Source organism: Panthera pardus, unplaced genomic scaffold (genome assembly GCF_024362965.1).
Source record: "Panthera pardus isolate Hobbes unplaced genomic scaffold, ASM2436296v1 HiC_scaffold_13, whole genome shotgun sequence".
In the NCBI taxonomy this organism is placed as follows: Eukaryota; Metazoa; Chordata; class Mammalia; order Carnivora; family Felidae; genus Panthera; species Panthera pardus.
The window spans coordinates 28,200,844-28,226,182 of record NW_026526688.1 but is presented as its reverse complement, the minus strand read 5'-3'; the positions used below and the strand labels follow the sequence as shown (position 1 = coordinate 28,226,182).

At 44.0% G+C, this 25,339-nt stretch overlaps 1 protein-coding gene and 1 pseudogene across 1 annotated transcript; one reads left to right on the top strand and one right to left on the bottom strand.

The window, feature by feature from the left end:
* Positions 1-16,045: 16,045 nt before the first annotated feature.
* LOC109277399 (60S ribosomal protein L34-like) lies at positions 16,046-16,399 on the bottom strand (annotated as a pseudogene).
* Positions 16,400-20,723: 4,324 nt separating this feature from the next.
* Positions 20,724-21,452, top strand: LOC109277398 (60S ribosomal protein L12-like). The gene is given in 2 exon segments (XM_019467064.2): positions 20,724-21,015; positions 21,244-21,452. Coding segments are annotated over 2 exon segments (501 nt in total).
* Positions 21,453-25,339: the final 3,887 nt, after the last annotated feature.

The window sequence follows — 25,339 nt, the reverse complement described above, 5'->3', positions numbered from 1 at the left end:
TAGAAAACAAATTAACAAAAAATCTGCCTGTAGATAACCAGGAAGATCCGCAGTGGCTGTGGGGACAGGGGACGGAGGGAGGGGTCCAGGGCCCGTCTGGCGCGGGAACAGAGAGTGTCAGCGTGATGGGGAACACACCAGGGCCTGGCTGCATGCTGGGAGCAGTCAAGATTACTAATGGCAGGACAGAAAGTAACAGCAACAAAAGCAAAGCGAGGGCCAGGGCTAGGAAGACAGCACTAATGAGAACATTGAGATGCATTCCAGGCGAAAGGGTAACCCAAAAATGTAAGCAAGCCTGGAGCTGAGATTAGTTATAGCCAAATAAGTCATGCAGGATTCAGAGGGTGCAGGCAGCTGGGTGGAAACCCGGGCACCTCTGTGTCTCTGAATCCGGCAACGTAATGCTTTGTATAAATACTGACTTTTTAGGGAAGACAGAGAGGAGCCTCTCTCTTTTTCCACTGCAGGGATTAAGAAAAGTTTATTGATTTTTAAACAGGCTGTTTCTAATCAGGTCTTTTTTTAGATCTAATAAGGCTGTTATCATTATTTTTTTTTTTTTCATTGGGCACAGAGAAGGGAATTCAATGTCAATCTGGGTAAAGTATTTTTAATTGCTTTGGAAGATGTTACATGAAACTAAGATTGTAGCTCACACACGTAAGCCCCAGGGCACTGGTCCCGTAGGGACATTCTACAATCCATACTTTGCCCCCGCTGTTGGTCCAGCATTAAAATGGCTGGGCTTAGGGTGCCTGGCTGGCTCCATTGGTGGAGCATGCTACTCTAGATCTCAGGGTTGTGAGTTCGAGCCCCAGGTTGGATATAGAGATGGCTTAAAAATAAAATCTTTAAAAAATAATAAAGATAGATAAATAAAATGGCTGGGCAGACGGGTTGGCGTCCATATAATGGGATATATGGCCGTAACTTCCAAAGAAAGCAATCTCTCAGTCATGACTGGCAAACTGCTATTCATGTTTCCAGACCCAAATCAAGTGTTCTGTGAAGTCTTCTCAAATTCTCTCAGGCATTAACAGTGACTTTGTCCTCTGTTTCCTTCTATGGAATGTTGTAGCAATTTTCACCATTGTGTTTATCACATTGCACTAAATCATTAGTTTCTGCTTGTGGTCCCCCAGTAGACGGTGCTGCACAGAGAGCAGAGACGGCGACGTATTCTCATTTTGTATTATTTTCTCTTTCAAAGTAACTCACTTACTAGAGTATAGCAGGCACTCAAATCCATTTTTCTTTTTTTTTTCCTGAGTAACAGACTGGCTCTATCTCTCTCTAGGTCTGGTTTGTCTCGATCCACCTTCATGTGTAACTGATTCTTGAGTTACTACATCTGTGGTGCTTGTTTGTTGAGCACTTCCTGTGGGCTTAAGTTCTGTCCCAGGATATACAAGGTTATAAAAGAACTATGTGATGTGCTCTTGCTGCTGTGTAGCCCTTACTCTTTAAAGATATCCAATAGACAAAAACATTGCACAATCAGAGAAAACCAGGAGGATATGTAATTATGGAAAAGTAATACTAAGTGGCCTAATGCGCACGGCTTCAAGGTTGCTCCTGGTATGGGGGTGAGGAAGAAAAGGAAGATGGAAGAAATGAGGGTGCATGCTTCAGACTTACAACACAGCTGCCTGGGTGGGGTGGAACTCCAAGGAGAGCAGACAATAAGGAGACCAGTCTGGAACTTCCCATTTGATTTTGGAGCCTTTGGGGTGAGTGCACTCCTGACCCACCAAGAAGCCAAGTGCTGAAACCAGAAGCTGGGAACGAACCAAGTCAAACTGGGGTGAAGAATGGAGCTTCAGTGGGCAGGCTGGGGGTGGCCTCAGAAGCAGGATCTGGATAAACAAAGGGCATGGGCCCAGGGCCATGTGCCTCGGGGGATCTGGCAGCACAGGCACCAGATCCCCTGAGAGCCATGGAATGTTATAGATTGATGTGTCCCTGCCTCACTGGCCTTTATTCCTGCTCCTTTCTCAGAGAAAGAGTTCTCCCCAAAATGCTTAAAGGCCCCATGGCTATTCCTGATGAGTAGGGGGCAGTAGGAGAGGAAAGGAGAAATATTTCTGAATGGAGGGGATTAAGGCAGCAGCATGCACTTGGAGAAGACTTGGATGAAAGCTACGATGTTGCTACCTGCTAGCACTGTGCCCTTAGGCAAGTTGCCTGATGTCCCTGAGTCCTAATCTCATTTGTAAGACTCGATGACCATCTGTATCTTGCAACTGTCATTAGGACATACAGCACATGAGGCCCTTTGGGCTGCAAGAAATCCAGAGCCTGGGATTCACCTCAAGGATGTGGAGGGTGGTGGCCAAGTTTATTGTAAACATTTGTGTGGCAACAGGCAGATGGGATCTTAGGGTGGCCTTTCCCGGCCTCATGGCAACCCAAGGGCAGACACGGCTAGGACTCATTCAGAGAACCCAGAAGTGAGCCCGGGACCAAGAGCAGCCCTGCAGGCAGGGGCACCTCTCTGCCCACTCAAGAGAGGTTCAGTGCTTGCCTCTCTGCCGTTTTATTTGCTCAGTCCCTCTTGAACACCGACTGTGTGCCAGTGTGGGTGCTGGGGAGGCAGCCTTCCCACACATCGCTTGGCTCTGTCTCTGTGTGTCTTTTGGTTTCTGCCCCTGAATGGAGATATTTACACATTAGTCAGTATTCTTTATGTGTAAGTGACCGAAACCCAACTCAAAGTAGCTGAAAGAAAGGGAGCCTTTAGTGGCTCACAGTTTACACAAACCACAGAAAGGCAGGGAAGGGAGGGGAGGAGAGGGGAAGGAGAAGTAGGGGGAGAAGGAGCTGGCTTCAGGGTTAACTGATTAAGTTCACCAGAGAGAAGGCTGGGACTTAAAAAGAGCTGCAGGGGTGCCTGGGTGGCTCAGTTCATTAAGCATGAGAGAGAGAGAGAGTGTGGGCGAGCAGGGGAGGTGATGGTCAGAGAGAGAGGGAGAGAGAGAACCCCAACCAGGCTCTGCGCTGTCAGCATGGAGCCCGACACGGGGCTCTGACTCGCAAACCATGAGATCATGACCTGAGCCGAAACCAAGAGTCAGACACTTAACCGACTGAGCCACCCAGGTACCCAGGATTCCTTTTTTCTTTTTTTTTTTTTAATGTCTCTTTTCTTTTCCAGTTTCATTGAGGTATGATTGACAAATACAAATTGTATATATTTAGGTCGTACAATGTGATTTTTTTTTAAGGAGTATAACATGATGATTTAATATACTGTATGAATGCATTATGAGATGATTACCACAATCAAGTTAATGAACACATCCATCACTCCCATAGTTACCTTTTGTGTGTGGGGGGTGAGAACACTGAAGATTTACTTCCTTAGCAAATTTCAAGCATATGCTACAGTATTATTAACTATTATCACTGTGCTGTCCAGTAGATTCCCATCTTATAACTGAAAGTTCATAAACCGGACCATCATCTCCCTGTTCCCCCACCCCCAGCCGCTGGCAGCACCATTCTGTTCCTCTATTCTAGGAGTTTGACTTTTCCAGATTTCACATATAAGTGAGAGCGTACGTATTCATCCTTCTGTGTCTGGCTTATTTCACTTAGCATAACGTCCTCCCGGTTCATTCCTGCTGTTGCCAATGACAGGATTTCCTTCTTTTTACGGCTGAATAATATTCCATTGCGTATATGCCACATTCTTTATCCACTTATCCTTTGAAGAGGATTCCTTTTTCAACTCCCAGATCTGCCACTTATTAACTGCCTGCTAGCATTTATAATCTTGCTAGGGCTTCATCTGGAAAATGGGCATAACAATCACCTCCCTTTTTACCATATAAATGCCAGATGATATTATTATAAAAATATCTGCACGTTAACAGTTTGTGCCTATCTGCATGCTAAGTGCCTCTGCACAAAGACTCGCATGGGAAGAAAAACATTGACCAACATCGACAATTGATAATTCAACCTACTGAATTCGGGATGTGTGGTTTCCATCCCGTGTTCTTGACTTTCTCCACCAACTGCTCATAGCTGGGACCACTGACTTCACTGACCTCTATCCCTCAATGCAGGTTCCTGAGCAGGGCTCAAGCAATAGGTAATTAAAGAGTTTAGGGGTGGTCACCTGGGTGGCTCAGTCGGTTAAGTATCTGACTTCAGCTCAGGTCATGATCTCACAGTTTGTGAGTTTCAGCCCCGTATCAGCCTCCATGATGCCAGTGTGGAGTCAGCTTGGGATTCTCTCTCTCTGCCCCTCCCCTGCTTGTGCTTTCTCTCTCTCTCTCTCTGAAAATAAATAAATAAACTTAAGAAAAAAAGAGCTTTACGGGTGCCTGGGTGGCTCAGTCTGTTGACTGTCTGATTCTTGATCTCAGCTCAGGTCATGATCCCAAGGTTGTAGGATCAAGCCTCATGGAAAAAAAAAATTAGCAGTCCCCCCACTTCCTGTGGGAAGCTGTGCTTGGTAGCCTATGGGGTGGGGTGGGGAAGAGCCTCAGAAGCCCAGAGCTCCATCACCTCAGAACAAGGCTTCTGAGTGGTTCTCGATCTCTCTTCTCAGGAGCCAGAATTCTAGACAGGGCATCTAACATCCAGACTCCGGATCACTGGATGCCTAGATTTCTGGGCTGCTTCCTCTTCTCCAGGTGGGAACCTGCTGCCACCTAGAACCTAAATGATGGTTGAGAGCTGATCCCCTGTTCGTTTCCCTCTCCTGTTTCACATGGTGGGCTGAGCCTAGACCCTCTCCTCCCCACCTGCCAGTTTTCCAAAAAAAAAGTCCTGCCTAGGTGTTGTCAGTCTTAGGTTTTAACATGCTGCTTTACTAATTTGTTTTTGTCGGTACCTATTTCTCCATTATACCTTGCCAAACTGCCAGATCCATTAATATTTCAATAGTGTTCTACCCTAATGTAGAATCTCTGCTCTCATCTCAAATTTACTGAAGACCCGCATAACGATAAAAACAATAAAATAGACCACATCCGTGGGGCGCCTGGCTGGCTCAGTTGGTGGAGTATACAACTCTTGATTTCAGGGTTGTAAGTTCAAACCCCAAGTTGGGTGTAGTGATTACTTAAAAATAAAATCTTAAAAAACAATAGGGGCGCCTGAGTGGCTCAGTTGGTTGAGCATCCGACTTCGGCTCAGGTCATAATCTCATGGTTCACAAGTTTGAACCTTGCATCGGGCTCTGTGCTGACAGCTCAGAGCCTGAAGCCTGCTTCGGATTCTGTGTCTCCCTCTTACTCTGCCCCTCCCCCACTTGCACTCAGTCTCTCTCAAGAACAAATAAACATTTTTTTTTTTTTTAAAGATATAGACTACATCCCATGTGCCCAACACTGAGCCAAGTGCTTGACAACCTTCCTGTGAGGCCCCTGCTGTATTCCTCTTGACAGGTGAGGACACAGAGACTCAAAAGGTTAACCCAGGATGGACAGCCAAAGTTGCATGCTTAAGTGACTGAGCCACCCAGGCGCCCCAGGAATACACGATTTTTTGTGTGTTTTAAGGGGATAAGACTTGGAGGATGGGTGATGCTGTTGCTATCACTTGCCATGAAACATTGCAATCTCGTCCCTGCCCAGGGATTTAGGGGAGAATAAATTTTAGATTTGGTCACTGTAGAAGCCATTCTACTTTCTAGTCCTTCTGGCCTGCCTTGGAGCTATTGTTAGGTTCACTTTGGCAAACCTTTATTTTTGGCCCACCAGGGACCAGGTAGGATGCGAGGAAAGGGGGGCGTGGGTGTGGGGTTAAAGTTGCAAAGGGCATGGCCTCTGACCTTGAAGGATTTGTCACTGAGATAGGAGGACGGATTTGTCAGTAAAAGCTGGTCAAGTGTCTTCGTCTGAACACCACGCAGGTTCACTCACTCTTTGCAGTTCTCTCAGCCCAGTTACCACTGTAGTTTGACTGACCTACATGCTTAGACACGTATGAGGGGTTAGGCTATGCTGTTAGGCGGTGAGGGTCCTAACTCTGGGAGGTTTTACAACACCATTTATTTTTTTAAAGATTTTATTTTGGGGTGCCTGGGGGCTCAATCGGTTAAGCGTTCAACTTCAGCTCAGGTCATGATCTTGCAGTTTGTGAGTTCAAGCCACTTGTCGGGCTCTGTGCTGACACTCTGGAGCCTGGAGCCTGCTTTGGATTCTGGGTCTCCTTCTCTCTGCCCCTCCTCCACTCACTCTCTCTCTCTCAAAAATAAACATTAAAAAAATTTTTTTAAGATTTTATTTTTAAGTAATCTCTACACCCAACGTGGGGCTCGAACTCACATCCCCAAGATCAAGAGTCACACGCTCCACTAAGCCAGCCAGGTGCCCCACAACACCACTTCTTTTTCCTTTTAATGGAAACACATTTTCCTCCCCTCTCTCCCACCCACCCTTCTCCTGCCGGGCTCCAGGTCGTCCAGGTGAAGACACTGTGCCCACTCGATGGGGGATTCCTGTTACCTCAGGAACAGGCTTCCACTGGGAGAGTTTCCTTATAAGGGCTTATTCTTTGCTTCTAGAAGTCATTTCAATAAATATGTCAGAGTAGACTCTCATTTAAACATTATCTGTGGTGGGGAGAGGAGCAATTAAAATGTAATGAGACTGTTAGGAAGTGGATCTGGGACTTTTCAGCTTTCTTATTCTGGTGAAATCAAAACCAACAGGCAGTTTTGAGCACCTGACCTCCCAATGCATCGCACGAGGAAGTGGGGCCTGTATGTGGATGTGTGAGATAACAGCCCAGTCCTGTCCTCCCGGAGGTGGGTCCACAGGCCCAGGGGAGCACAGGGGAGAACAGCTGAGTGTGTCCAAGGGAGTCGGGGGTGCTTGTGTCTGAACTGGGTTTTGTTGTTGTTGTTGTTGTTGTTATTGTTGTTGATGTTTATTTTTGAGAGACAGACTGAGTGTGAGCAGAGGCGGTCCGGGCAGAGGGAGACAAAGAATCTGAAGCAGGCTCCAGGCTCTGAGCTGTCAGCACAGAACCTGACACAGGACTCGAAGCCACGAACCTCGCGATCATGACCTGAACCGAAGTTGGATGCTTAACCGAGACACCCAAGTGCTCCCAGCTGGGTTTTTGATTAAGTGGATGTTTGGCAAAGGCAAGGACATTCAGAGCTGAAGAGACAGATAAGGAGACAGTGTGGCCAGTAGTGGCATGGGGCACGGGAGGAGGTGGCTCTGGCACCAGAAGTTAGGGGTGTCTCAAGGACTGGGTCCTTGGGGAGCGATCAGGAGAGGCAGCTGACAAGGTGGCCTGAGGGCACCAGGCACCAGAACTGGGCTGTGCTTACAAGTACCCAGAAGCCACCAAATGTGCGCAGGCCTGATGCCGTTCATGTCTTAGGAAGTCAACTCAATGAACAAGAGAGGAGACGGTGACAATCAATCTGGAGATGGTTAGAAGATAAAGATGATGAAGGCCACTTTAGGCAGAGGGACGGAGAGAGAGAGAGATGTCAAGAGAGATTTCAGAGGTAGAGCCGAGCTGAGCTGAGCTTTCCGAGGTAGAGCCGATGGTACAGGAAGGAGTCAGGTCTGATAGAAGGCTTGCTGGTTTGGGAAAATAGGTGCTTACCACGCACTATGCTAGGATACATGAGGAGAGCTAACGCTTTTATATAAACTGCCTTCTGGTATCATCTCACGCGAATCTAAGAATGGAATCGCCTAACGACGTGGCAGAAGGCAAAATGAAGAGCTGAGGGAGGACGTACGAACAGAGGTTTGTTCTTTGTGCCCAGATAGAATCTGCCAGTTTGTGTAAGGTCTGCAATTGTGCCATTGGTGCCAACCACTATCTGCTGTGTAAAGTGGGACTCACTCCGGACTCCCACGTGAAACATTTCTGGGAGACCCCATCAGATGAAAGCACATGGCAAATGCAATGCTAGAAGGGCATGGAAGGGGGGCTCTCTAGAAAGCATCTGGGGCCTGGATAGGGGGAGCTAGATGAGCTGGGAATCCAGGCTGCACGGAATTAGCATACCGGAGGCAGTTGAAGCTGGGGTCGCAGGTGACATCACCCAAGGAGGGCCCAGGACAGACACTCAAGGAGCACTGGCATTCAGGGGGCAGCTGAGGTCGGTGGCAGTGGAAACTGAGGCATGAAGAGAACAAGGAGAGGGCAGAGGCTGGGAATCTGCCATGTGACGGACCAGGCTGGTTAAGGGCAAGTGGAACGTGTGAGGGGGGGAAGCAGGCACAGTGGGAACAAGGGAATCAGCAAAAATGGTGTGTGGGCCTCTATTGCAAGTCAGGCGCTTACATATGGCCGCTGTGTACTAACTTCTCTCAGTCCAGACCCAGCTTAGTTTGCTCTTGGCCCACGGCTCATGGCTCTCAGGGAGGCTGCCGCCTTGACCTTTTAGAGCTCAGGCCCCTGGGATCAGAGGTCAAGAAAGAAGGGGCTTATAACTTCCCTTCACTCATCTCTGTGATAAGAGCTTTTGAACCACTGGGCCAACGCACTCTCTCATTTTGCACCGAGAAAAACAATCAGTGTAGATACTATGCAAAGATATTTCTGAGTGTGGCTTTGATCTCGCGGTAGCAGCATTCCAGGAGAAAAATAAGAAAAAAGCTTCTTAAGAATCTGCTGCTTGTTGGCTGAGAGATTGGGTGTTGTGCTGATTGATGAAGGTCCCAACACTCAGCAGTTCAGGGGAGAAAGCAGGCCTTCGCTATTGGAAGAACTGCACGCGTGCTCTTGTCCTGGAAGGACAGCCCCTATCTTCGTGGTTAAGCACTTCCAATGGCTACCATGTGTCAGCTGGAAATTTTCCTTAACTAAAGGAATTAATCAACAATACGTCACAGCGTCACGAAGGGTTTTCTGCACCTGTGTGCCATCAAGAGTGAATCACATCTGGTAGAATTCTATGTGCAAACAGATTTTTTAAATAATTTTTTTAAAGTTTATTTATTTACTTGAGAGAGAGAGAGAGAGAGAGAGAAACAGAGAACATGAGCAGGGGAGGGAAAGAGAGAATCCCAAGCAGGCTCCACACTGTCAGTGCAGAGCCCAAAGTGGGACGTGAACTCATGAACTCTGAGGTCATGACCTAAGCCAAAACCAAGAGTCAGATGCTTAACTGACTGAGCCACCCAGGTGCCCCACCTCTGAAGAGGAATGTGATGGAACAGAGTTGAAGAAATAATGATGATGTAAATGTTCTACAAGTCAAACTGTTCTCGTAATCACACTGCAACAATACATACATTAGTATTAATATATACATATGTTATTATGCTGATTTCTTTGGTTAAATAAAAATTCCAACGGACAGGAGGTAGATTTGAGAAGGTTTTAACCATGAACGAATCAAGATAGGGTAGTACCTGGCCGGAGATAAATCCAAGATTACATTCGTTTTGGTGGATTGGGACCAAATGCAGATTTTTCAAGGAAAAGTAAAGTGGCATTTAACCTATAATTTCTCTTTTCTGGAAATTAGTGTTTTTTATTTGATTACTGATAGAAATTGATCATGTCCACATTTCTTCCTTGCCTCTCGTCTTAATTCAGAAAATAGAATGTATTCTGTCTGCTGTCACTCTCCTCACCCCACATCTTCTCATTCTCATTAAGGCAGAGTTGCTAAATAGTTGATATAGTTTCTGATGAGAATTGGATGATCATAGAGATTGAGGAACATGCCACACGCGTGATCAAAGGAGGAGACTGTGTATAGGTGAAACCTGTGAAGTCTCATTTTGACAATTTTATTTTGACAAGTTATTCCCCTTAAAAAAAATTTTTTTTATTCTGGCCTGAACTTGAACCATTAGGGTCATTACTGTTCTGGATGTTTTTTGTTCTCATCTATTTATTTACTAGCACCTAAGGTCTGCAGCTGTCCTCTGGTGCCGACCACTGCTGTATACGCAGGACTCTCACCCAGCCCTCCGCGCAGGTGCCATTTCTGGGAGGCTCTTGGGGACTGTAGTGGGCGTTGGGCTCTACAAGTGGGCTCTTGAGGGCAGGGATCTCAGATCCAGAAAAGGGTAAGAGGAGAATCCTGTCTGGTTAGATTCTCCAGTCTCTCTGACCTGTGCCAGAAGTACATCTTGAGAATCTTCCAGTTGAAAGTGTCTATTCTATGTAATGAGAACAATGTAACTTATTCTTTTTTTTTTATTTGTCATGACTCCCAAGAATAATAGAGATGTTTTTCAGGCCAAAATGTTGGGGACCTTATTGCCTCAAATTTTCCAGTCAGGGATGAAGGAGCTAAACATATGGCAAAAGCTCATTGCTAGTTTAATCCTCCTTTTCTATTTCCTAAAACACAAGACTCAAATGATTCTAAGTTGGAAGAGCAAGCTGACACACAGTCCAGTAGAGCTCGTGCTGGAATGTACTAGAAGATTCTGATCCAGTGGCGTCTTGTTACAATATAAAAGCCTTAAATATCGATGCAGCTGCAAATTCAGGTGGTGAAAAACATGGGTATTTGAGAAATGTGAAACTATGAATTATAACATTAACCACCATTTATTAGCCCTTCCATTGCTTTCAGGTTTTCTATTTCCTGATTTGTATACCTGCTCTCAAAGTCAAATCCAATGATCAATCACGGTAGTCAGCGGTTCCTCAGGGTCAGCACATCTGCTTCTCCTCATGTCCCGGCTTGCTATGTTCATTTCTATTTTGTTAACCTGTATACATACACATTCTTTATCTTCAAGTTTCTTTTGGAAAGAGGCAGCATTCTGCATACAGTTTTGGAATTAGTTTCTAAAGAATAATTAATTGCGAAGGCTTTAGTTTGTCTTAAATTCTAAATAATCAATGGATTACCTGGCAGGAAGACAACAGCCATTCTTGTTAAATTATTCTGCTAATGTTTACTTTGTAAGCAGTGGTATTTTATGCAAACAAAATTGGAAAGCCTTGCTTTGGGCCCTGTAGGGGCAAAGGCCTTTCTTCTATTACTAAGTATTGTCTGGTAGGCCTTCCTGAGGGAGGCTTTGTCATTTCCACACCTCCCTGGAAGGTGGATCGGAAAGGACATGTGGGGCTGGGCTGTTTTCTAGAATGAAGTCTGACTTACTCTCCTTTTCAGTATAGATAATTTGTATTCATAGATGCATAATTTTTACACTTGTACTTTAGGAACAATTTATATACCTGTGTATATAGTACATATGTGATCATTTCTCTAAGCTGTTTCATTTCTACCTGAGTGGCCCTCCATAATTAATCCAATATACTTTTGCACAATGACCCGAATGAAATATAAACTGTTCAAAAAGAATTTAGATTTCCAGAGAGGACAGTTGCTCATTGACAAGGACTCCGACCCTTGGCAAGCTGACTCCGAGGGAGCTGTCAGAAACCTGAGAGGGAGAATGAACTCAAGGGCAGCATAAGTCACCTCCAGGTGGCAGCTCACTGCTATCAGTTGGTGGTGTTAAATCAGGTGGCAGCCTCCTCTGGGGCTGGGGTCCCATTATTTAAAAAAAATTCTTTTTCAATGTTTATGCATTCTTGAGAGAGAGGGCAACAGAGCGTGGGCAGGGGAGGGGCAGAGAGAGAGGGAGGCAGCATCCCAAGCAGGCTCTGCGCGGCCAGAGCAGAGCCCAATGCGGGGAGCAAACTCACGAACCATGAGATCATGACCTGAGCCAAAGTTGGATGCTTAACTGACCAAGCCACTCAGGCAGCCCCATTTTTCTTTTTCTAATGTGTATTTATTTTTGAGGGGGAGGAGGGGTAGAGAGAGTGGGGACAGAATCCGAAGCAGGCTCCTGGCTCCAAGCTGTCAGCGCAGAGGCTGACATGGGGCTTAAACTCACGAACCGTGGGATTATGACCTGAGCTGGAGTCCCCATGCTTAACCGATTGAAACACTCAGGCACCCCTAAATTCGTTTTTCAAACAATGGCAGATCTCATAGCACTCCTGGAGAAGGGAGAGGGCTTGTGAAATAAAATACATATGGGACACTACAGGTTGGGATTCACCTCTTCAGATGATTGATATTAACCAATATACCAACCATGACAACTTTTAAGCTAAATATTGAGGAAGGCATCTATCTTTTCAGCTAATGTGTGTATGGGTGGGTGGATGATGATAGTGACCATGATCTAAAACTGTAACATGAGAAAGTGACACAAATTCCACAAGTTTGCAATACAGATAAAAGACTTAAATCAACATAATGGAGATTTCAATCTAAAAGTAAGATCATGGTTTTATGTAAAGTTTTCTCTCTTAATGCTCTCCATAGGAAAAGAGAGTATTTTAAGATTATAGAGACTATTATCAATGAAAACTTCCTGAAATTCAGGCATACAGACCATCAAATTCACTTTCAGTGGAGTGGACTAGGACACACAGATGGGGTGCCTCTCAGCCTCTGCTCCCCTTTCTGGGAGTTGCCCATGGTCACACCCAGCAGCCGCACTCACATTTGCCTTCCTGCCTGTGGCTGACGAGACCAGCAGTGGGTCCAGCAGAGACTCCGTCCTGAGAGTTCTGAATGGGGCACTGTGAGATGCTGTGTCGTCATTTCCGCAGGCCAGTGAACAGAGCACGAGCAAACCAGGGAGTGAGGGCAACCGCGGCGGGTCACATGCACGTATAAGCAGTGACCGCTGGTCTGCTGAGAAGCCAACAGAGGGGACAATGTGAGAGAGAACTTGAGTAAGGGAAGCTTAGCTGACTGCCAGGTTCCTGGTCCAGTCCTCTGTGGGTCCCAGCTCTGCTTGATGCCCTTGGATTCCATTAACTATCGAGAACCTTCCATGAAGGCCTTTTTGCTTAAATTAGTTTTAACTAATGTCTTTACCTTGTGACCCAAAAAGCCTTGACTAGAAAATATGGTAACCAAAGCAAACTGTGTAATGTAACCAGTAATTAATATTGAGAAAGAAATGTAAATGGAAGCAAAATTAGGAATGTATTAGTCATTTTTCCCTGCTGAAAATTTCAGAGCAGTCATTCTTAGCTTTTTGCGGGGGGTGGTAACAGAATTCTTTAAGAAGTTGATGGAAGTTACAGACACTTTTTTTTAGGGAAAAAACCCACTTTTTGCATATAAGCCATGTACCACAGGGTAAGTACTTAGATAATTTGTGTTTTTATTAAAAAAAATTTTTTTTAATCTTTATTTTTGAGAGCGAGACAGAGTGTAAGCAGGGGAGGAGAAGAGAGAGAGGGAGACACAGAATCTGAAGCAGGCTCCAGGCTCTGAGCTGTCAGCAAGGAGCCAGACATGGGGTTCGAATTCATAAACAGCAAGATCACGACCCGAGCTGAAGTCATACATTTAACCAACTGAGTCACCCAGGCTCTCCGATTAGTGTTCTGATTTGAGCCTTAATAAATGTACATATATACCTATCATCCTCATTGTGTCACCCTTATAAGCTTCTTTCTGAAGGATAAAACCAGTTTTCTCTATAAATTTTCTTCAGTTCCTTTAACTTGATGGCTCAATCAGAATTATTCAATTCTATTGAATAACTGTTGAATTCAACAGTTATTATCTGTTAAATTATGAGATATATATTGTACCAAAAACCTTTTTTAAAAAAGTTTATTTATTTATTTTTGAGGGGGTCAGAGGGGAAGAGAGAGAGAGAGAGAGAGAGAGAGAGAGAGAGAGGGAACCCCAAGCAGGCTCCATGCTGTCAGCACAGAGCCTGATACAGGGCTCGATCTCACAAACCATGAGATCATGACCTGAGCTGAAATCAAAAGTCAGACACTCAACTGACTAAGCCACCCTATCCAAATACTTTTTCATAATATTTAAAATACTTTTGAATGCAAATCCTGATCGATGCCTGAAACATAAATTGTCTTATTAAGGTGGATTAGATATACTTCACGTTGAAATTGAATGCCCTCTTCTGTAGGCTACGCTTTTCTTCCCTATGTTAAACTTGTAATTTATCAAAGGCTCCAAGTAGCTATTAAGTCAGATGGTCTGTATTTGAATCCAGCCTCTGCTACTTACCACATAACCTTGGGCAAATTATTTAGCCCTTTGAGAGTAAATTTCCTCATTGGCAAATGATGTCAAGAGTGGTACCTAATCATAAGGTTTTTGTGAGGTTTTAGTAAAACCCATTTAAAGCACTTAGCAAAGCCTAACATAAGGCAAGTAACTAATAAATATTAATTTCTTATCTAGATGAATTGACATAAAAACTTAATCACGATATACTGTTAACTTGCTTCTCTTGAAAGCCTTTTCTCCTGATTTGTCCTGCATACTTACACGGATAGAGTAAGTGCCAGGATTGAGTCAGGGTCAGGTCCATTCAAGGCTTTTCTCCTCTGGGAACCTCCCTCCCTCTTCTAGACAGAACGAGTATAGCTGAGTTCCACCCCCAGACTCTGGGACAGGGATTGTATTATTCTCCTCCTCTGTATGCCATGACACAATTTGTTGAATAGATATATGAGTAAAGAAGCACAGAGCCTGTATTGAAGGAGATTCCTGCCCTTTCCCTCTCATTGATCAGACCCTGAGGGAGAGTATGGAGAGGTTACAGACATGGAAGAGGTTGGTATGAGAAAAAGAAGGATCCTACCAAGTTAGGGAAAGATGGATTGTTCTGTAGCCGTGGTAACAAGAAGCCACCAGAACTGGTTGTTAAGTCTCTTCAATCTATCTGTGACAATTAGCTGAACTGAACATACTTTTGCAAACCAACCAGTGTTCACTCTTGCTTTTGAAAATCAGTCAATAAATAAGAATGGACCCGCTGTGGTAAAAGTGCACCTGAGCACCTGCAAATCAGTATGTCTCACCTGAGCAACCACACTTCCACAGATGATGTCAACCCATTCACACTTCTGAAAGGCCATCAATCCATGAATTCCACACTTCTCAAAAACCCTACAGGAGATCAGCAGTCTGCTCTGCTCTTGGAGACCATGCCTGACAAGCAGTTCTCCCTTACTAGAGACCGCCATAAATCCAGTTTTGTCCTTTAAAAAAAATTTTTTTTCAACGTTTTTTTATTTATCTTTGGGACAGATAAATATCTGAGAGAGACAGAGCATGAACGGGGGAGGGACAGAGAGAGAGGGAGACACAGAATCGGAAACAGGCTCCAGGCTCCGAGCCATCAGCCCAGAGCCTGACGCGGGGCTCGAACTCACGGACCGCGAGATCGTGACCTGGAAGCGTCTGACCTGAAGTCGGACGCTTAACCGACTGCGCCACCCAGGCGCCCCCAGTTTTGTCCTTTAATATCAGATATGGGGAAATAGTCTCATCATCCTTTCCCATTTCTGAAACAGAAAACTCTTCTATTTAGATAAATTTCATGTAACATAATTCACCACCTTGAACATTTTAGAGTATACAATTCAGTGATTTTTAGTATATTCGCAATGCTATGCAACCACCATCCCTGTTTAATTCTAGAATATTTCTACTTTAACCTAAAAGGAAACCTGTAGTCCCCAATTGCCCTTCTCTTCATCACCCATCAACTACCACTCTACTTTTTGTCTCTGTAGGTTTGCCTATTCTTGACAGATCATATGAATGGAATCACACTGTGTGTGTGGCCTTTTGGGTCTGGCTTCTTTTACTCAGCATGTTTCAAGGTTCATCCATGTTGTAGGATGGATCCATACTTCATTCCTTTTTTATGACCAAATAATATTCCACTGTATGGACACACTACACATTTTGTATCCATTCTTCTGTAAATGAATACTTGGGTTGTTTCTACCTTTTGTGAATAATGCTATGAACGTTGGTGAACATTGTTGGTGTGCAAATACCTATTTGTAAATACCTCTTTTCAATTGGTTGACAATTTTTTTTTCAGGACTTTAAGTATATCACCCTAAGGGCACCTGGCTGGCCCAGTTGGAGAAGCATGCAACTCTTGATCTCGGGGTTGTGAGTTCAAGCCCCACACTGGGTGTGGAGATTACTTTAAGATAAAATCATAAAATCACAAAATCAAAAAATACATACATACATACATACATATGTCACCTACTGCCTTCTAGCCTCTGTGATTTAAAAAAATTTTTTATTACTCAAAACTTCACTTTTTTAGTTAGCTTTCTGACTCTGTGCTTGTGCCTTCAACACTTTCAAAACAATTTTCTGCTCATCAACAAGGAAAGCACAATTGGTCCTATCACAAACACACTTAGCTCACATGGAACCACCATAGGTCCTGATGATATGTTCTTTCATTTTAGATAACCTCAGAAGAACTCTAGGTCTCATAGCATGAACTCCTCAAAGTCGGCCTGGGCACACCCCACAAGCAGAATTGGATGCTTTCCCAATCTTCTTGGTATAAAGGTAAATGATTGTATTACCAGGGGTTCAGGACAGCCTGGTTTTGTTAGAGGCTGTATCGTAGGACAGCCAACGATGGTATGTCAAACACTAGACCATTCTGAGTGCCTATGGACACCATCCCGAGAAGAAAAAGCTAGCCTCCATGATTTCTGATAAGAAACCCAGCCATTAACTTTATCATCACATTTTATGTGATGAGTTGCTTACCCAGAATAGGCAAATACAGACACTGAAAGTAGATCAGTGGTTGCCAGGGTTTGGAGGAAGAAGGAATGAGAAAACTGCTCATGGGTATGGGGTTTTGGAGTGAAAATGTTAAAAAAAGAAATTAGTAATGATGATTGCATAGCTCTATGAATGTATTAAAATCCTCAAAACTGTAGATTTTAAAAGGATAATTATGTCTCGAGCTGCTATAGAAAAATCTACATTGGATATCTCAAAGGCATTTCAAAATCAATGTTTCCAACATCAAATTCTTGTTAATATCAACCTGTCTTCTTCCTGTGCTCTCTCGAGCTCAGTGAGTAGACCACCACCCATCTACTTACACTAAATAGAAACTCTAGGTCATGCTTGCCACCTTGTCTCTCCCTTCCCCCAATAGTCAATCGCTGAATCTTATCAATTTTACCTCCTAAATGTCTAAGTGTTCCACTTGTCCCTATCTTTAACAGTCCATCCCAAAGCCACCACAAAACTTCTTATCTGGTCTCCTTGCATATGCACACTTGCCCCTCTTCAATTTGCTATCCCTGCAGCACCTGGCAGTGCTGGACTGCACAATAGTTAGACCAGGCACTTACTGACTACATCAGCAAAGCAGGCCACTTAAAAATTGAGGCAGGGGTGGGGCGCCTGGGTGGCTCAGTCGGTTGAGCAACCGACTTCGGCTCAGGTCATGATCTCACAGTCTAGGAGTTCGAGCCCCTAGTTGGGCTCTGTGCTGACAGCTCAGAGCCTGGAGCCTGCTTCGAATTCTGTGTCTCCCTCTCTCTCTGCCCCTCCCCCGCTCATACTCTGTCTCTGTCCCTCAAAAATAAGTAAACATTAAGAAAAAAAATTGAGGTAGGGGTGCGTGGGTCCATCAGTCAGTTAAGCATCTGACTCTTGGCTTCGACTCAGGTCACAATCTCACAATTCGTGAGTTTGAGGCCCAAGTCAGGGTCTGAGCTGACAATGCCAAGCCCGCTTGAGGCTCTCCCCTCCTCTCTGTCCCTATCCCACTAGAACACCCCTACCCCCTCTCTCAAAATCAATAAACTTAAAAAAATTGAGGCAAAATTTCTTGAAAACTTTTGGTATTTTGTATTAGGATATAAAATTTCTGTAACAGAAAACCCAGCTCACACTTGCTGAGATAATGGGAAAATGTATTATCTCACCTAACAAGTCCAGAGTGAAGCAGGCTCTAAGGTTAAGCTCAGCCACGTCTTAAAGCACCTCCATTTTTTCTATATTGTTGTTCTGCTACCTCTCCTCGTGGTGGTAAGGTGGCTGCCAGGAGCAAATAGGCAGTATGTCCCCTTATTCACATCCAGTGGTAGAAGGAAAACCTCCCTCAATGACAAGTTAGTTCGTCCTTCAGCTTGTATCAGGCAAATTTAAGTTACAGGCACATTGTGGACCAGGGAAAGGCCCAACACTCATTGGCATGGACTGATTAAGGTTCACCTGTGGACTGGACGGACAGCTGAGTAAAATTTGAGGCTCTGCTGAGGAGGAAGAAGAGGGGGATGGATGCTTGCCCTTGATCTAATAACATGGCTTTTCTTTTGGGCAAGGGTTGAAATATAGGGAGGGGCCCTAACACATTGTAGAAAGAGGAAGTCAACTTTAGCAGAGTACCATTTACAGTACAAGTTTTCCCCTTTCATATTTCAGTATTCAAAACTCAAATGCATTTGATTTTCTGTCATCTGGCACAAATTTAACAATTTATCTGCAACTGGTAAAAAGCTTTCCAATTTTTTTTACTGCATTATAATAAAGTTCAAATGTAAAGATTATCATACAGGACCAAGTGTGGGTCATTCTTTTTCTAATTATAAAATATACTGAGCACAATGGCAGAAGTTCACTAACTACAGGGGCAAACACAAAGTCAAAGACTTCTCTTTTGGGGGCTCTACGCATTTAAGCAATATATATGACACATCTACAATTGTGCTAGCGAGCCTTAAGTAAAAAAAAATGTATTTTAGGCAGTTACAGGATAAGTTGAAGGACCTGAAACCATTCTTTCAGCTAACAGGTCTAGATATATTATAGGTAATTAAGTTCTAAAAATCTGCTGTATTAAAAATCAAGTGCACTTAACCCAGAGATAAAGGGTTCTGTGTGTTAGGTTATTCATGGGGTGCCTGGGTGACTCAGTGGGTTATATGCTCAACTTAGGCTCAAGTCTTGATTTCACGGTTCATGAGAATCAGGCTCTCTACTGTCAGTGCAGAGCCCACTTTGGATCCTCTGTCCCCTTGCACTCCTGCCCCTCCCCGACTCATGCTCTCTCAAAAATAAATAAACATTAAAAAAAAAGAGGTTATTCATTCAACAGTATGCATAAGTCACTAACAAGCATTGAGGTCAATCGTTCCGCTACCTATGTGTGGTTGGCCAGCTCCTACAAGTCTACGGTAGAAGCTCTCTTCCCTAGGTCATCAGGATCTGCTGATCAGAGTGGAGAATCACAAAATTATAATAAACATTAAAATGTTATTTAAAAAAAAAAATTTTTTTTTAATGTTTATTTATTTTTGAGACAGAGAGAGACAGAGCATGAACGGGGCAGGGTCAGAGAGAGAGGGAGACATAGAATCTGAAACAGGCTCCAGGCTCTGAGCTGTCAGCACAGAGCCCAACGCGGGGCTCAAACTCACGGACCTTGAGATCATGACCTGAGCCGAAGTCGGACGCTTAACTGACTGAGCCACCCAGGCGCCCCAAAATGTTATTTATTTTAACGTTTATTTATTTTTGAGACAGAGAGACAGAGCACGAACGGGGGAGGGTCAGAGAGAGGAGACACAATCTGAAACAGGCTCCAGGCTCTGAGCCGTCAGCACAGAGCCCAACGTGGGGCTCGAACTCATGGACCGCAAGATCATGACCTGAGCCGAAGTCGGCTGCTTAACTGACTGAGCCACCCAGGTGCCCCTTAAAATATTATTTTTAATTAAAAACATACAATTCCATTCATCCACCATTCCTCTGATATCGGGCTAAAAGGCCTTTTCTGATTGGAGTCTATGGACCAGGGCTGTACAAAAGACATACAGAGCAAGCAGCACTATCAATTTTAGTTTCATTGGACTGAGGACTCAAGACACTTGTAGAGAAAACTGAGGGCAGAATTCTGCTGGATTTTGACCTTTCCTCCAGCCGAACTTACACATTTGTTTGCCCATACCTAATCCCACAGCATTTTTTTCTTGAGAAAGACAATCCTTTAGAGCTACTTCTGGGTATCCGATAGGTCTTTACCAGGACTTTCTAAGTATTCAACTTATTTTCATGGACATCACAACTCTCTTCACGCTCCTATTTGTTTCATTTGGGTAATATTAAATTAAATTATATGATTACCAAGTACAACTTGCATAAACAAGTTTGGGAACAAATGACTGACTTTTGGAGAGCATACGAGTCAGGAAGAAGTGATTAGCCCGTCAGGGACTAGCCTACTTACTAGTTGTAAAAATTGTGTGGGTCTTCAGCATCAGGAGTATTTTTCACACAGAACAGGAACTGGTTCAAAGGTATGAACCACAGGAAAGCTGAGCTGGTTTTAGAAACAGAAAATCTCAATTCAGAAACTTAGCATTCAAATTCATATGAAGCTGTGAAACTCTTGAGGGGAATGCTAACAAATAAGATTTGACCAAACCCTTCTTTGCTAAGCCGCCAGGAGGGCCAGTAAGGCTTCTCTGCAGCAGGGCATAATGCCGGGGTCTCCCATTGGATATGTTTGGTGTCACCGGGTCCAACATGGTGAATGCTCTGAAATATTAAAATACATCTCTTTGAAGAAGGCAGGAAAGGAACTGTTCCTAGTTTATGTTTAAGAAAATATTGAAGGGGCGCCTGGGTGGCTCAGTCGGTTAAGCGGCCGACTTCGGCTCAGGTCATGATCTCGCGGTCCGTGAGTTCGAGCCCCGCGTCAGGCTCTGTGCTGACAGCCTAGAGCCTGGAGCCTGCTTTGGATTCTGTATCTCCCTCTCTCTCTCTGCCCCTCTCCCGTTCATGCTCTTTCTCTGTCTCAAAAATAAATAAAACATTAAAAAAAAGACAAAAATTTAAAAAAAAAGAAAGAAAGAAAATATTGAAGTCAAGCTTTCGGCTTTCGGCTCAGAAGAGGCCAAGGTGCAACTGTCTTCGGTCGTCCCGAATCCAGGTTCACCTGACACCAGCCGCCTGCAACATGGCGCCTAAATTTGACCCCGGCGAGATCAAAGCCGTACACCTGAGGTGCACTGGTGAGGAGGTTGGCACCACATCTGTCCTGGCCCCGAAGATTGGCCCCCTGCGTTTGTCTACAAAAAAAGTTGGTGATAACATCACCAAGGCAACTGGTGATTGGAAGAGTCTGAGGATTACAGCGAAGCGGACCATTCAGAACAGACAGGCCCAGATTGAAGTGGTACCTTCTGCCTCCACCTGGATTACCAGAGTCCTCAAGGAACCACCAACAGACAGAAAGAAGCACAAGAACAGTAAGCACAGTAGAAATATCACTTTAAAATTTTTTTAAATTTTGTTTTATTTTGAGAGACAGTGTGTGCACACACACAGGCACAGGCAGAGGCAGAGGGAAAGGGAGAAAGAGAAAAAATCATCAACAGGCTCCACGCTCAGCACAGAGCCTAACTCGGGGCTCAATCCCATGACCCTGGGATTGTGACCTCACCCAAAATCAAGAGTCAGAGGCTCAACCAACTGAGCCATTCGGCACCCCAGAAATCTCACTTTTGATGAGATTGTCAATATTGCCTGATAAATGTGGCATGGATCTTTAGCCTGAGAACTCTCTGGAACCATTAAAGAGATCCTGGAGACTGCCCAGTCTGTGGGATGCAATGTTGATGGCCACCACCCTCATGACATCACAGATGACATCAATAGTGGTACAATGGAATGCCCAGCTAGTTAAGAACTACTAATAAGGAAAATATTTGAATAAAGGATCATTTGACAACGAAAATAAAGAAAAGAAAAAGAAAGGAGGTAGGGAAGAAAGAAGGAAACAAAGAAAGAAGAGGAAGGAAGGAAGGAAGGAAGGAAGGAAGGAAGGAAGGAAGGAAGGAAGGAAGGAAGAAAATATTGGTAGCTTTAATAGTGGGTCAGATTATGGGGCGCCTGGGTGGTTCAGTCGGTTGAGTGTCCAACTTCGGCTCAGGTCATGATCTCATGGTTTGGGGGTTCGAGTCCTGTGTCAGGCTCTGTGCTGACAGCTCAGAGCAGCTCAGAGCCTGGAGCCTGCTTCCGATTCTGTGTCTCCCTCTCTCTCTGCCCCTACCCTGCTTGTGCTCTCTCTCAAAAATAAATGTAAAAAAATTTTTTTTAAATAAAAAAAAATATGGGTCAGATTACTAAGGATAATAAAATTCTCAGGGCGCCTGGGTGGTTGAGTCAGTTAAGTGTCAGACTTCAGCTTGGGTCATCTTGCGGTTCATGAGTTCGAGAGCCCTGCATCAGGCCCTCTCCTCTGCTTTCAGCTTGGAGCCTTTGGATCCTCTGCGCTGCCCCCCCCCCCGCCCCCATTCTCTGTCCCTCCCCTGCTTGATCTCCCTCTCTCAAAATAAATAAACGTTAAAAAATAAAATTTCTTCAAGGGAACCTATTTGCTAATCACTAGGGGCAAAACTATCCTGTTTCCTGGTGCCCTCTTGTGATAAAACAGCAGGTCTACAGGGCGGATTATGAAGCTTTAAGATTCAAGTATCTGAAAGAGATCTTCATTTACCTTCATTAACGGTTGGACTGTATACTGAGAACTAGCTACCAAAATGATATAAGGAGTTCAAGCAGTGGTGTTTAAGGGTGGGCCATAGAATTATAAGTATTTCCTTCCCACCCCCTAAATCATCTAAAATGAAATTATATTACGTTTATTAGTAAAAACAACAAAAACACCACCATGATTTACTACCACGGTTAATAATCAGCAGAACCAATTTAAAGTTTTTGGATAGAATGTCCTATAGCTTCAACATGATGACCCCTCTTTTAGTAATTCTTTTTTTTTTTTTTTCCAAGATTTTATTTTTAAGTGATCTTTACACCCAATGTGGGGCTTGAACTCACAACCCAGAGATCAAGAGTTGCATGCTCTACTGACTGAACCAGGCAGGCATCCCCCTTTCTAGTAATTTTTACTGAATTCAGGGGGAAGACCAAATAATTCTTTTTAAGTTTTCCTATTGTTTTATCTCATGCTATTGAAGAACTTTAAAAAAAAAAAATTAATAAGCAAGGCAAGTCTACAACTGTTTTTCTAACTAGCATTAGGAAGCCCGCTAAATTATGGAATCTCTAAAAAGGTTTAACACGCCTTCTAAAAGGCAGTATTGGGGCGCCTGGGTGGCTCAGTTAAGCAGCCGACTTCAGCTCAGGTCATGATCTCACGATCCGTGAGTTCGAGCCCCGCGTCGGGCTCTGTGCTGACAGCTCAGAGCCTGGAGCCTGTTTCAGATTCTGTGTCTCCCTCTCTCTGACCCTCCCCTGTTCATGCTCTGTCTCTCCCTGTCTCAAAAATAAATAAATGTTAAAAAAAAAAAAATTAAAAGGCAGTATTGAATGGGGTTAAGATTATTAACTCTGGGGCACCTGGGTGGCTCAGTCGGTTAAGCGTCCAACTTCAGCGCAGATTATGATCTCACGGTCCGTGAGTTCGAGCCTGGCGTCAGGCTCTGGGCTGACAGCTCAGAGCCTGGAGCCCGCTTCGGATTCTGTGTCTCCCTCTCTCTCTGCCCCTCCCCCACTCATGCTCTGTCTCAAAAATAAATAAACGTTAAAAAAATAAATTAAAAAAAAAAAAGATCATGAACTCTGGAGCCAAATGCCATTTACTCAGTGACCTTGGACAGTTACTTAGCCTGTCTGTGCTTCAACTTCCACATCTGTAAAACAGTGATAATATCACCTGATTGTCAAGAGAATTAAATGACTTAGTGTGTAACTAACCAGTTAAGTGTAAACTGCTTTTAACAGTGCCTGTCATGTAGTCGGTTGTATACACATTTAATAAGTTAATGCCTAAGTATATGTTAAGAATAGTTTTTGTAAGGATGCCTGGCTGGCTTAGTTGGTAGAGCATGTGTATAACATGTGACTCTTGATCATGGGGACATGAGTTTGAGCCCCACATTGGGTGGAGAGGTTACTTAAAAAATTTAAAAGAAGAAGAGGAGGAGGGGGACGAGAGGGAGGAGGAGGAAGAAGAAGAAGAGTTTTTGTATCGTTTTCATTCTCTTACTCAACATTCTTACCCTTCAGGATTTTTATTAATAATAATTTCTACTAGGCCTAGAGAAGTTAAACTTATGGTTAATGAAATATATATTTAGGGATGAGTAATCTAAATTTCTAAGAAGATGATGTTTAGAGAAGTTTATAAGCTGAAGACCTCAGATGAGGTCATGAGGCATGTCCATTAAGAAAGAGTTCTTCCTGAACCCATCTTCCCTGATGTGGAGAGCCTTGAGATGCTGACTGCACACTAGTAAGGAACCCAGGTATAAAGGGATGTGTGTATGGTTTTAGAATATGAACATGAATTCTTGGATGCTCCTCCCTTCAAAAGGTGGATCTTAATCCTCTCTCCATTGAGTGAGAGACGGACTTAATGACTTGCTTCTAAGTAGAAGGGATGGTATGCAGCTCTAGAGACAAGGTCCTTCCTCACATGGATCTGAAGGAAGCTGAGGGAAGCTGGCTGCCATTTCATGGATACCCACCAGCCCTATGGCAAGGCTCACGTGCTCCATCTTGTAAGTGGGCCATCCAGCCCCAGTCAAGTCTTCAGATGACTGCAGGTCCGACTGACTGGCTGAGAAACATCATGAGGCACACTGAGCCAGAAGCACCAGTTGAGTACTCCTAGATTTGACCTGCAGAAAGCATGTAAGATATGTTCACCAGATCTAGTTGCTACATCTCAAGGTAACTTTCTACATAGCATAAGTAAGTATTATAGTGTGTATTCATGGATGAGTAAGAGAGCAGTGTAGAGTACCCTTTCTGGACCTGATACTATCCAACTGGTGAAAATCTATCATCTTGACCCAAGAGCTATCACCACATTGCAGTAAGATGCTGTGATAAAATGGTTTCTTTCTTCTCCCTGCCCAATTGCTACCATTTTTGTCACAAGCTTGTCAGGGTTTGTCCTACCATTAGCATAATTGCCTAGAATGTCTGTGATGAAGCTGGAGTGCAGTCTCAGTGAGAGAGACTATTAGAGAAAGTGGCAACCTGGCTATGGAGAAGCCCCAAAGAGCGAAGTTTCGTAATACATTGTCCAGGCTTTGGTTCTTTGTCCTAAAGGATCAGAAACTGTGTTTTATCAGAATATTCAGAATTCATAGACTAAATGGACAGACTTGGGGGCCGAACTATACAAATTAAATTCACATGAGACTAATGTATAAATCAGAAAGCTTCTCTAAATTTGCCACGTGTAGGGGTGCCTGGATGGCTCAGTTAAGCATCCGACTCGATTTCAGCTCAGGTCATAATCTCATAGTTCGTGAATTGGAGCCCCACCTCGGGCTCTTTGCTGACAGTGCGGAGCCTGCTTGGGATTCTCTCTTTTCCTCTCTCTCTCTACTCCTCCATTTAGTGTGTGCACTCTCTCTCTCAAAATAAATAAACTTAAAAAAAAAAAAAAAATTTGCTATGTGTTGAATGGAATTCTGGTGCTCTGAGCCAGAGTTCTTCCCTTTCTTGAATGATAGCTTGGAGGTCATATTAGCAAATCGGAAGATGGTTCAGTTAAGCTTGTAATTAGAGCCCAAAGCTGTGAGTCTCAGGTATGTT